The sequence below is a fragment of the Diabrotica virgifera genome, chromosome 3, assembly GCF_917563875.1.
Source record: "Diabrotica virgifera virgifera chromosome 3, PGI_DIABVI_V3a".
Classification (NCBI taxonomy): domain Eukaryota; kingdom Metazoa; phylum Arthropoda; class Insecta; order Coleoptera; family Chrysomelidae; genus Diabrotica; species Diabrotica virgifera.
In genome coordinates this window covers 204,909,059-204,923,497 of record NC_065445.1, presented here as the reverse complement: position 1 = coordinate 204,923,497, position 14,439 = coordinate 204,909,059, and the positions used below count along the sequence as shown (strand labels likewise).

General features: G+C 33.6%; 1 protein-coding gene across 2 annotated transcripts in view; it reads right to left on the bottom strand.

The window, feature by feature from the left end:
- LOC126882331 (cytochrome P450 4C1-like) overlaps positions 1-14,439 on the bottom strand; it is a 214,924-nt gene that overhangs the window by 77,105 nt on the left and 123,380 nt on the right. For both annotated transcript variants that reach the window (XM_050647206.1, XM_050647207.1), the window contains one exon: positions 8,261-8,361. In XM_050647206.1, coding sequence (XP_050503163.1) covers positions 8,261-8,361 — 101 coding nt within the window. The remainder of the gene's footprint in view (positions 1-8,260; positions 8,362-14,439) is intronic.

The following is a 14,439-nucleotide window of genomic DNA, read 5'->3' as shown; positions in this document are numbered from 1 at the left end:
ACAATTTATTCCAGTTTTGTTACTGGTTTAGTTACCTGCTTAATTACTGGTCAGGTCCGTATTAGTTTTGAACACATGTCTCGTGTTAAATTTAAAAATGGAACCTAACATTCAGAGTCTCTCTGACTCGCAACATGTACAACAACCGCAGACAAATACCAATAAAACCTATTCATTAGCAACTTCCTCTTCCTTTCCGTCGAAACTGCAAGCGATTGTCTTCAGCGCCTTAGAAAATACAAAGCTGCAAGATTACTTAATTCCGTTAGGCAATCTAATTCAACCAAAAAATATTATATTTTCGTCTCGATTGTCGAACAATCGGATATGTATGTACCTTTCAAGCAAACAACTGGTGGACGAATTTAGGCAAAAGCACGGACAAATAAAAATCGAGAATAATATTGTACAAGCTAGAAGACTGATTTCTCCAGCCGAACGTATTGTTTTGTCAAACGTATGTCCCAGTATACCACACAGTTTGTTAACTGATTATTTACAAAAAATAGGACTTAATCTTCTCTCCCCAGTCACCTTCCTAAAAATCAGTTCTAATCTTCCTGAATACAATCATATTTTGAGCTTCAGAAGACAAATATACGTTAGTCCTCACAATATCTCCTTACCCGACTCATTCCTTTTAGACTTTGATAACACAACATATCCAATTTTCTTAGAAACTACGGCCTGTTATACCTGCAAAAAGTCTGGACACATCGCCGTAAACTGTCCCGATAAAATGGAATCACTAGCAAATTCAAATAACAGCCAACCTATCTCTTCTTCCTCACCCGAAACTATGCCTCAACCTACAGCTACAATTCTATCTCACGAACAAATTCCTATCGAAGAAAGCTCAGCAAATAATCTAAACAATCCTAATATAGAAAAAAGTCAAGAAGTTAGCACCATGGACACCTCCATAGCCATTAATGTCGACCTGCAGTCGAAACGTAGTATCAATGAAGTTCTCACTTCTCCAGAAACAAGTCATACAGAAAAACCCTTTACTGTACCTACATCTAAACCTAAAGCCAAGAAGATTAAAAGCGACGAGGAGCATGTAGCAACGAAATCAGTCAAAAAACATGATCTTGGACCTGCCAAAACTTTTATCGAAAATCATTCGCCCGCATTTGTCCTCAACTTTGACCAACTGAACCTTCTTATTAGCAATATTACTGGCGCGCAAAACCCTATTGATATAATTATTCAAGATTTCACTACCAACTTAACGGGATTACACCACATATTAAGTGAAGTTTATCCACAATTGCAAAATAGATCATCCAAAAGTTTTATCACCACTCTCAGAAAGAAAATCCTACGACACTTAGGAAACGAGGTATCTGAATCCGAGGGCGAGTCATCTCAGAGTAATCAGTAAATTCATATTTCCATATAATAAAATTCACTAAGCTATTGCAATGGAATATAGATGGATTTTTCCATCGACTACCTACCTTACAAAAACTTATTTCTGAATTTTCTATCGAAATAATATGTCTCCAAGAAACAAACTTAAACTCACAAAAAAACTATAATTCTAAATATTTTAACGTTTTTAGAAAAGATAGAGTACGTGACAATAATCATTCTTCAGGTGGAGTTATGACACTTGTTAAAAATTCTTTGGTTGCAAATGATTTTCCCGTTAATAGTAATATCGAAGCTATAGTTATAGAGATTACAGCTCCTGTTTCAATGTACATATGCAATGTTTATATTCCATCTAGTTCCTCAGTTACGTATGAAGATTTAAAAAATCTTATCGAACAGATACCGTCTCCCCGAATAATTGTAGGCGACTTTAATGGTCATAATTTTATTTGGGGTTCGAGGAGTACTGATCGCAGAGGAAAACTTCTGGAAAAGGTATTGCAAGATCTTCAATTAAATTTCCTAAATGACGGGTCACCTACAAGATTTAACATCTGCACTGGGGAATCCTCCGTGATAGATTTAAGTTTGTGCGATCCAGGTATCGCCCCACGTCTCTCTGGGAATGTTCTCCAGTATACCTATGGTAGTGACCACCATCCCATTTTGATTGAAAATCTCTCAAGTCAGCCTTGTCCAGTATCTTTCTTGCCCAAATGGAATATAAATTCTGCTAAGTGGAACGAATTTAAAAACTATACAGATAAAGCTTTGGGAAATCTTGTAATGAGCGATAATATAAATGAATCTTTGAGTGCTTTTAATGGTGTCATCTTGCAGAGTGCGAAGCTCTTCATCGGCAAAACTAAGCCCGTCAAAAATCACGTCCCTGTGCCTTGGTGGAATTCGGAGTGTAGCGAAGCCGTACGTGCCAGCAAAACAGCTTTTGATAGATTTAAAAAGCATAAAACGCTTGAAAATAAAATAACCTACAAAAAAATTAAGGCTAGAGCTCAACGTTTAACAAACCAAACAAGAAAATCCAGTTGGCCACAATATGTCTCTAGTATTAACAGTTCTACTCCAGTAAGAGAAGTATGGAAGAAAATTCGTAAAATTTCCGGCATAAAGGGGTCACCCCCAATATCTAGTCTTAAAGTTGGAAGTCAAATTATCACATCCCCGCTGGAAATTGTTAACGAATTAGCTAAAAACTACAGACAGATGTGTTCCAATGAAAATCTCGACCCCGTATTTCTGGAAAACAAACTAGAAGCCGAAAAGTCTACCCTTTCTCTAGAAAATTCTAACATCCCATTAAACGCTCCTATTACGTTACAAGAACTCAACAACTCACTTAATGAACTAAAAAACACAAGTCCTGGGCCAGATGATATTCCAACAGTTTTCTTAAAACACCTACCCACGTCTGCTAAAAATTACTTGCTCCGATTATTTAACTTTATCTGGCAACGGCACCAATACCCATCTGTTTGGTCAAAATCTATTATTCTTCCATTTCTCAAAAGCCAAAAATCTCGTTTGGATCCTGATTCTTATAGACCAATAAGCCTAACTTGCGCAATGGGCAAGCTATTAGAAAAAATTATCAATTCAAGGCTGATATGGCAGCTAGAAAGTTCAAACTTACTTATAAATGAACAAAATGGCTTTCGTCAAAACCGATCTGGGATAGACAACATATTAGATCTGGAAAGTGATATTCACGAATCTCTGGCAACGAAACAACATTGTATTGCCGTATTTTTTGACTTAAGAAGAGCGTTTAATACATGCTGGAGATACAACATCTTAAGAAAGTTACAGTCGTGGAATATTCGTGGAAATTGTCTTCACTATATTAAGAACTTTCTAGCTCTAGAGAATAGGTCGTTTCGTGTAAGAATTAACAGCCACTATTCCGAAAAACAAGAGGAAGAAAATGGTATTCCCCAAGGCTCAATTATCAGCCCTACACTCTTCTTAATCGCCATTAATGATATAATCGGAAACCTCATGAAACCTTTAAAAGCACGCTTATATGCAGATGACTTGGTGGTTTACGTAAAAGGCAAGGACATCAATTTAATTTCAACAGTTTTCCAAAGTTTTTTACACAATCTCGAAGAATGGTCTCGCGATACAGGATTTCAATTCTCAGTTACAAAAACCGTAGGTATGGTGTTCTCTAAAAAGAACCTTACAAATACTCCTAATCTCAAATTTTTCAATACACCGCTTTCATTCAAACCATGTGTGAAATTCTTATGTATGTGGTTTGATAAAGAACTTACTTGGAAAGAAAACATTAGGCAGTTAGTATTGACTTGTAATAAGAAACTGAATCTAATGAGAACATTGTCAAATAGATATTGGGGCTCTGATCGCTCCACTTTGCTAACTATCTACAGAATGTTAATAAGATCAAAACTAGAATATGGATCAATCGCCTACGCCTCTGCATCCCCCACATTATTGAAACAGCTAGACTCTGTACACAATACAGCACTTAGACTATCTCTTGGTGCATTCCGAACATCACCTGTAGAAAGTTTATATAGTGAAAGTGGAGAGCCTTCCTTATATCATCGACGAATTTCCTTAACTCTGTCACATGCAACGTCAATAGCTTCAAACGTAAACAAACCTCTTTTCAATAACACATTCACTAATAAATATATAAATCTCTTTACCAATAGTACTAAACACAAACCCGAGATGTCTCGATGTCGAATTCCCAGATATTCTTCCAATCAATATTAAAAACCCCTTACCTTGGTTAATTAATATTTCCAATATAAATACTGCGCTAACCCAATTCGACAAACATATTAATAGTCATGCAGAGATCCAGCACCATCTAGATTTAGTTCTCAAAGAGAATTATGAGTATTGTTACAAAATCTTTACAGACGCATCAAAGTGTGAGAGAGGAGTTGGTGCTGCCTTCGTTACCCCAAGCAATACTTATCAATTTCGTCTCCCATCTTACTTCTCGATTTTCTCTGCTGAGCTCTATGCAGTGCTCAAAGCTATCATGCATATCAATTCTAATGACATTTCTAATTCAGTTATCTTAAGCGACTCACTAAGCGCTCTTCAAACCCTTAAACAGATCTATCCCAAAGGTCCTATTGAGAAACACATTAAATTCGAACAGATGCAGGCTCAAGAAAACGATAGACGAATCAGATTTATATGGATACCATCCCACATTGGCATTGCAGGCAACGAAAAAGCTGACCAGTGCGCGAGTGAAATTGCCGTATGTGCCGATATAGTAAAAGATGAGTGTCGAAATACCGCGAGTGATATAAAAGCTTACTTTAAGAACCGTGTTTTGTGCAAGTGGAAAAACGAATGGCAATCGTCTCAAACTTCACTGAGACTAATTAAAAATGACATTACAGCCTGGGAACCGTCAACTCGTAACAGAAGAGAACAGCTGGTGATAACTCGATTGAGAATTGGACACACGAGACTTACTCATTCATATTTACTCTCTAAAAGCGATACACCTGTATGTGAAATATGTAATGTCCAAATTACTGTTAATCACTTGTTAATTGTATGCCCCCGTTTTGCCAATTATCGCGTCATGTTTAACATACCTAACTGTATAAGTAATTTATTGGGCACTAATTGTTCAACGGACAATATTACAAAATTTCTAAAATCCACAGGAATATTTTATAAAATTTAGCATTGTATTCTGTAGCCGCCGCTAATCACCATCAAGGTGGATGCGGCTGTACTTTCTAAATAAAAAAAAAAAAAAAATTACAGCGATCATTTTTTATAATTTCTCGTCATCAAGTATTTTACGTCAGATGCCCTTCGTTGTTACGCAAACATACATTCAGTGACATTAATGACAATTAATGTTTTACAACTTGTCACAGAGAACAACAAGAAAAAGGTTTATCAAATATTCAGGCGAAGATATCAATAAAATATTAGTTAAAATTATTTAAAAAGACAGTTTTATTCATGAAATAATCTTACCGAATTACTCTCGAGCTCGAATTATCGATTTGTTTTGCCCTCGTGACACTTTGGCATAATTTCACTCCCCTTCGGGTCTTGAAATTAAAACTGTCAAAGTGTCACTCGGGATACAAATCGATAATTTTATAGCTCTACTGTAATTACTACTGACAATTAACCCTCTTTTATACCGCCGCGAACCCAAAAAAAAAAGAAAATTACCTTTATTCGTTGGCAACCGGGCAAATTTGGTACAAAAAATATATTTTTAATAATTTATTTTAATATTAAATCTTCATTCTTTTCCGTCACAGAAAAAAAATGTGTAAATATTATACACGAGGAAAATATTAGATTTTAGCTCCCGGTTTTTTAGGACAACAGAACCTTGAACTAAAATCAATTACCTTTTTCCCTTGTATAAAGAATATTGTATATCGTATTTTGTGATGCACGGCAATGTTAACAAAAAATGTTTACTAAAAATAGAACTGTGGCAAAAAAAGTGTGAAATAAGAGGATACAAGATATGAGAAAGGTATTTAATTGTTTGTATATAGGTAGGAGTGAATATATTAACAAGTATATATTCGCTATTGTTACAGTGACGTGCAAAATTGACATAATTTTATTAATTGCAAGAAATTTAAATTGAATACAAGAAACATAGTAATAAAATTTCGAATTTCGACTTAAAAAATGAATGTGCAGTAATACTCTAAGGCCCGGTATTTCAACCTCCGGATAACTAATTATCGGGAAGTTTATATGATAGAATTACATGCTACCGGAAGTACGTATTTGTTCTCGTCTTGCTAAGGCGCGTCGAATAATATATCGCTTGTACTATTTCGGTGACTTTAGATCAGTACTTCTGGTTTTAACTTTGGAACCGGTATTCTAAGGTCAAAATCCTTAACTTTGATACTGCTTTTGGGTTATAAACTCTCATTTTACACCTCGTTTGTCGTATATCTGTTCTAATAACAGGAGTTGTGTTTACGGAGGGACAGGCATAAATTGATAATTCAAGGTTTTTACATTTTAATGTTGTAAAATGGGTGAAAACAATATTAAATGAGATAGAAATTTTTGATTTTCGATTCAAAGGCCGATTTTTAATTTTAAATTATTATTTTTTGACATATATATCAGTGACATATATACTAACTAGTATAGTACAGTGACATATAATTTGACATAAATACTAGTGACGTCATCCATCTGGGCGTGATGCCGTAATCGATTATTTTTCTAAATGAGAATAGGGGTTGTGTGCTAGCTCATTTGAAAGGTTATTCAATACTCTATTCAGTAATATAAACATTGGCATAATTATTTATACAGGTGTCTAAGAAAAATGATTTCGAATTAAATTAATTGACAAAAAAGAAGAATGTATGTATTTTTTTTAATTTAAAATACATTCTACTGCTGTCAGAAAACAAAAAAACACGTTTATTTCACAAATAAACATTGTTTTTCGCTTAAATTATATGTTCAAACTATCTAGAGGCAAATGGGTGCTTTATTTATCAAAAAACATTTTTTTCTATTTTCTGACAGCAGTAGAATGTATTTTGAATTAAATAATTTACATACATTATTCTTTTTGCGTAAATTAATTGAATTCAAAAAACAAATAGTTCATGGACACCCTGTATAAATAATTAATTATGTTAATTTTTATATTACTGAATAGAGAATTAAATAACCTTTCAAAGGAGCTAGCACACGACCCCTATTCATAATTAAAAAATTCATCGATTACGTCAGTACGCCCAGATGGATGACGTCAGCAGTATGATATATATGCCAAAAAATCGTAATTTAAAAACAAAAATCGACCTATTTCAGGATTTTTCATTAAAGTCGCTGGCTTACAAAATATCGAATTTATTTCAAACATTTGCACCATAATGGATACAGAGAAACGAGACGAGGGTGTGTAAACAGTCTTATAAATAAGAAAACTACTGGCATTGGCAGATGTTCTGGGACTGCTGTATGATTCCACAGTTTCCATTGAGGGTTAAGGCGAGTGTCAAGTATACAGTTAATTCCGAGAATCTTTACCCGTTCTTCATCATTTAAAGCATACGAAATAAGTCGATGATAAGTCGGAAATTGAAATTTAGTAAACGCAACAGCAAGTCACTTACTGTTAGGTCTGGATCCCGCGTATGAAAAAAAAGTTGATTAATAGCAAGCTGAAAATTTGTTAATAGCTTAAGGGTGTCTAGTCGAATAAACTTTGATATATGGGAACACTGAAACAGGGGTAGTTTTAATTGTGGAACAGGTTAAAAATTTGGAACGGTCACAGCACGAAAACGGCACATTTATTTTGTCCGACAGAACAGACTTAAACTCTCCGAACAGAGATTAAACTCTCATGAAAAAATCAGACTGCTATTTATTACCTGTCATAATTCCTGTCATTTGACATATTCTACATGTTCCACTCATTAAAACGCCCATTTGGTGATAAATAGCAGTCTGATTTTTGCATGAGAGTTTAATCTCTGTTCGAAGAGTTTAAGTCTGTTCTGTCGAACAAAATAAATGTGCCGTTTTCGTGCTGTGACCGTTCCAAATTTTTAACCTGTTCCACAATTAAAACTACCCCTGTTCCAGTGTTCACACATATCAAAGTTTATTCGACTAGACACCCTTAAGCTATTAACAGATTTTTAGCTTGCTATTAATCAACTTTTTTTTCATACGCGGGATCCAGACCTATGTCACCTGCTGTTGCGTTTAGTAAATTTCGATTTCCGACTTATCATCGACTTATTTTGTATGCTTTTAATGATGACGCACGGGTAAAGATTCCCGGACTCAACTGTATGTTACCTATAAATTAAGGATAATCTAAATAAATATTACTTACTGCTGCCAAAAATGTTTTTATTTCATCCATCAGTTCTTTTTCAGAGAATTTAGTATTTTCCATAATAAGATCTAAAAAGGCAAAAGCTTCGCCAGGTTCACCTAAAAGTAAAATTATGATTTAAAAATATATTTTTTTATTCTCACACTATAATATATCAATTATGATGTCACTACCTGTATCATAATGAACTTCATTATGATACAGATTTTCATTAATAAAACCCGTTGTCCTAGGTGAGCGACGGAAAACGACGCGACGCGATGCGATGCGTTGCGATGCGATGCGACCAGTAATTCACGCGACGTGTGGCTTATGTAGCGTCGCATCGCGTCGCTTTCCATCACTCAAACCAGGACAAACGTGACGATGTCAATTATTCATTCCTATTCTTAAGTGTGGGGAAGTATACGGCAGTGTTACTAAAAAACTCATATTTTAAATACTTAGTTAAAAATTCCATAAACGAAAAAGAAAAACAACAACTGTCATATATTTAGAACGAGTAAATTTGGAGAGTTTAATCATTTATATCCGAAATTAATGAAATAATCCACGTTGGTTTGAAGAGTATTGTGGCTTATTCACTTTCAATTATATCAATGCAGCTGTTAAACTCAGTACTAATACCTGAGCAATCAATTACTATCAATAAGTAATTTTCAAAAACCAAATTCTATTGACGAGAGGCTGTTACTGACTTTAAGGTATGTTAATGAAAAAACACTGGTACTATATAGTTATTATTAGTTTTTATTTATTTAATAAACTATTGCGTAGCATAATTTGAATTGAAAAAAGCAATGGGGCGCCACACTGTGTCGTGTCTCGTCGCGAACAAATCAAGTTCGCACTTCGTCGCGTCTTGTCGTAGACTGATTAACCCGCAAACGTAGGCCATACACAAATACAACCATTACTTGATATTTTCGCGTCGCGTCGCGTCGTGTCGCGTTGTCGCGTTTGTCGTTCACCTAGGACAAGGGGTTATGTAGCGTCGCATCGCGTCGCTTTCCATCACTCAAACCAGGACAAACGTGACGATGCCAATTATTAATTCCTATTCTTAAGTGTGAGGAAGTATACGGCAGTGTTACTAGAAATTCATATTTTAAATACTTAGCTAAAAAATTCCATAAACGACGAAAAAGAAAGACAACAAATGTCATATATTTAGAACGAGTAAATTTGGAGAGTTTAATCATTTATATCCGAATTTAATGAAATAATCCACGTTGGTTTAAAGAGTATTGTGGCTTATTCACTTTCGATTATATCATTGCAGCTGTTAAACTCAGTATTAATAACAGCTATCAATAAATATCAATAAGTAATTTTCAAAAACCAAATTCTATTTAGGAGAGGCTGTTACTGACTTTAAGGTATGTTAATGAAAAAACACTGGTACTATATAGTTATTATTATTTTTTATTTATTTAATAAACTATTGCGTAGCATAATTTGAATTGAAAAAGGCAATGGGGCGTCACACTGTGTCGTGTCTCGTCGCGAACAAATCAAGTTCGCACTTCGTCGCGTCTTGTCGTAGACTGATTAACCCGAAAACGTAGGCCATACACAAATACAACCATTACTTGATATTTTCGCGTCGCGTCGCGTCGTGTCGCGTTGTTGCGTTTGTCGTTCACCTAGGACAACGGGTAAGATACAGATTTTTAACAAATATAATCACGATACGGCGTTCGCGATGAAGGTGGCACACGCGCAGTGACCAATGGCGAGTCAAATACATACGCTTTGATAGTTATCAATATGTAAACAAACTGTCAAATTGACAAACTACTTAATTTGTTTGCGTTACAAAATTAATAAATTTGAATATATTTTTTGTTGTGAATGATTATAGAAAAAATCGTGTATTCAACTTGCATTTAATTATCAATATGAAGCTCGTACTCTATACGAAACTCGCCGCTAGGCGGCTTGTTTCGTATCCCTCACACTCGCTTCATAATGGCCATCATTAAGTGCTCGTTGCATAATATACTATGATACGGTTGGACCAAGAGCCGTTTAGGAAAAATTTTACTAATTATTTTAGCGTAAGAGTATTTTTTGTGTATTGGCATTCACATTAGTGATTTAGCCAATTACGAGTTAATGTATTAGTCCTAACTATTCTAACTAGTCCTTTCTACCTTATAGTCGAGGAAATGAAACTGAAAAAATGGCAAAACCTCGCAATTTTTTCGTCCAGCATCGATTGTTACAAAAATTTGGGATTAGGCTCATTTCACCCTCTAGTTCATTTTCTATATTGAGCCGTTGTACGCTTTTGGTTTGTTAAGGGCGAAAATTACCCCTAAAAAACTACTTGTAAAAAATTAATTTTAAACTTTAATATTGTCAACATTTGGTTCTTATTAGTTACATAATAATTGTTTTATGCTTTAAGATATACTATCATAATATTTCAGCCCTTAAAACCACCCTTGTTGGAGCTATATATAAAAAATTACTTATCCTAAAAGAATAATATCGGGTTGCATCGATTTACATAACAATTTGGGATTAGGATCATTGCACCCTGTACCTCATATTCTATAAAATGCTCAAGGGCTTCGATTATTTATAGGGGTGTAAAGTACCCCTTATTGTCAAAAATTATATAAAAATATCGTAAACTTTAATATGGATAAAATTTGGTTTTGATTGGCTAAAAATAATGAGAGTTTTATGCTTTAGGATACATCATAATATTTGAACCCTTAAAAACCACCCTTAAGAACATTACAATTTTTATAAGTAAATAATTTAATATATCTATACAGAAAAAAAGTAGAATTAAAGGATTACAAAAACATTTATTTACACAAAAATACGAGTTTACAAATATGTAAAAGTACAAATACAAATAGTTTTTAAGTCACCTTCCACTATACGAACCAATTCTGTGGTATGATACATGCATTGAAAATAAGCATAGCGGACTATTCGAATATTTTGAAAAAAAAAATTCGTTTTATAAACATAGCTCCTTCATTTTTGGCGATAAAAAGTTTTTTCAAAAACGATTTCGTTGGATTTTTGAAGAGCTATAAGACTGTGTAAATTAAATTCCGTTAGATCCCTTAGTTTTTAATTAGGGTGGGTTTAAAGGGCTCTAATAAGGAGGTGTTTGCTCGTAAATAGAGGTTTTAAACAGCTATATCTCGCTAACTATTCACTGCAATGAAAATCTATGCAAAATATAATTTTAGTTATTAAAAAAACTACAATTTAGTAATCCATCATTTTTTTCGTGTCTCCAGTATTTTCGGAGATATTTTGAAGTAAGAGGTGAAAAAAACGAAATTGCAAAAAATATTTTTACCTTTACACTCCAATTTTTCTAAAATTAGGCCTTTTAAATAGGTCCAACTTCTTGGGTGTATTGACAATACAAGTATACAATAGGGTGGTGCGAAAAAAGTCAAGTTGATAATTCCGTATCGCTATAGTGCGGAAAAGTTGCGATTGGTAATTACAAGAAAAACAAAAAACAATTATTCAAATCGGATTTTATCTTCCGATCCCGCAACGGACCTAAAGATTATGAAAAAAAATGAAATTTTACCTTTTTTCAAACATTTTTATTTATCCTTCGTGTACATTTTATTTATCGCTATAGTAAAATTTATTTACAGTTTGCATGGTTGAGTAATAAAAAAATATTTTTACGCATTTAACGAATATCGTCCGATCCCTCAAGGTCAATCAAAATCTATAAAAATTTGAAATTTTTGATGAATTAAAAAACATTTAGTTATCTCATTTTTCTGTTACATTGTGAAGTTTTTCGCTTCTTTAGATATTGCATGACAATATTGAAACAACCCAAAACTCCAAACGAGGGGGTGGTTGCACTTCTAGCTCCACACGCACCCTTCTCTCCAACCAACTAATGGGTGTGTGTTTGTGACGTTCCGCCCCTTATAGAATCAATTATTGATGGGAAGATATTACTTAATTATCGAAAATATTATTTAATTATTTTCAGAATTATTCTCTTTCAATGTTTATTAAAATACAACTAAAACCCATCACAGAATTTTAAAATGCTTGCTGACGTCACATTTAAACGTGGCAACATTGGTTTCCCCACTTTGACAGCTAGGGATTTTGAGAATTGCCACGAGGTTCTTGGGCCGTTGAACTGAACACGCCATTGTGCTTTGAGGAGTGAGTCTAAGTAGATGCGGGGTTATTGAACTAAGATTCACCTATCATTCTAAGTTCCAAAGTTATTAAATAGTTATATTGTAGTCATCCAGGATCAGTGAACAGTGAATTTGAAGAATTGTACCGCATAATGGAGTTCCACCCCGGTAAATAAAAAAACAATTATTAATTTTATTCAGCCATGTTGAATGTCCTTGACTAATTTGCTAATTAAATTTTATGTAGGCTATTTTCATGGTTCGATCAAACTCATCTTGAGAAAATTATGTATTCTTTGTGGATTTTGCTTTTACTTGGAAAATAGAGCTCATTTAAATTAATTTTTTTATACTCCTTTCAAGTTCAGATCTCCTATCTTTTGAAAGATGATCAAATAAGTATCCATTGCATAGTCATACTATTTCAGCCTAATATAATATGTCTGTATACCTGTATATTAATGAAATATTATTTCACAGTAATTATATCTTGTATTCAAATCGAAAATTACATGTGTTATTTGACCAGGGTCATCCGATAACAACTTGATAAAGAGTCGAACTGTCTAGTCATTCAAGTTTTTGGACTTAATGACCTATTTCTTCTTATTCCCATAGGAATAAAAACACCTCCTCGTATTTCTTGCTTCTTTTTTTGACATTCATAGATTGGTAGTAACACCATACTGTGTTTTTTAGCATCTACTATGAAATCTTAAAAAACAAAAACCACCTAACACCACCAGGGACAGACCACTCCTCGAGCAACGATCACTGGACAACCAGCCTGGATCATTTCCAGTTGTTCTTCCTTTAAGTACCTCCAGCTGTTTCCACCAGCCTTCCTGTACCTCCAGCAGGACCGCTGCAAGCGAAAGTTAGCACCACTGGGTGCTCATTACATCAGCCAGACGATTGTGTAAAAGGGGTTTGTTTGGGGACATTTGATGCGTTTTTAGTAAAGACAGACTGTTTTTTGTGATATTCAGGACATATTTTTTTTATAGTTTAATTGCACACAAATATTTCCTGCTTCATATTTTTATAGTATTTTTTTTTAACATAATATTTAATTGATAGCGTTCCCCATACTGCATAATCCCTAAGGTAAAGATCTCTGAGCTCAGATATTTTCCCCTACAAAAGTTGTTGGTACTCTTATTTTGATTATTTTTATGCTGGTTTTCCTTTCTATATAACCATTTAACATTATTTTAGTCTACTTTAAATTAAATTCTTCAAATTAACTTCAACTATTAGTCAAAATTTCAATCATTCACATTATTTAACTTTAAATTAAATTCATATAAACTTCTGGGCTCTATTCCCTCAGAATAGAGTTTGGTTTCACTTGTTGAGTCATTATTGTAAACTACGAGTTATAAAAAGGATCTGTTATATCCAACCGTAGATTTATTTATTAAGTAAAGGCTTGTGCCTGTCTAACTCACCTTGAGTTACTTATATATTATTTATCGTATCAGGTAATATTTAATTAAGGTGTACGTATTATAAACGTACAATTATTATTTGGTGAAGGTTCTACTAACCTAGGTGTAAGTTGTACTTCCTGTATTAGAGGTACCCTTATTCAGATTTTCTAACCTTATTAAGATTATTCTTAGATTATATTTGTAAGGTAATTCTGTAACTGACTTTCACTAGTATCATTTTTTTGTCATGTTAGAGTCACATACTAGTTACTTGTCTTAACTCGGAGATTGTGAAAATCTAGTAGTTACATTCAATAAATATACATTTATTGTGATTTTTTTTTCTTATTACTCCTTTATAATAACATATTTTATAACTTAATAATCTTTAATAACATTTAACATACTTGTACTACAAATTTAATATACTCACAGCAGCGTAGAATACCTGGAAGAGGGTTAATCTAGTTAGCCTTCTTCTGGCGCCCAAAAATTTATTTTATTTTCATTGTATTATTATATTTACTCTATCTATTTTGTGAACATTGTCTTAATATCTTCTGTTCTAGCCATCATTGTCATTTCC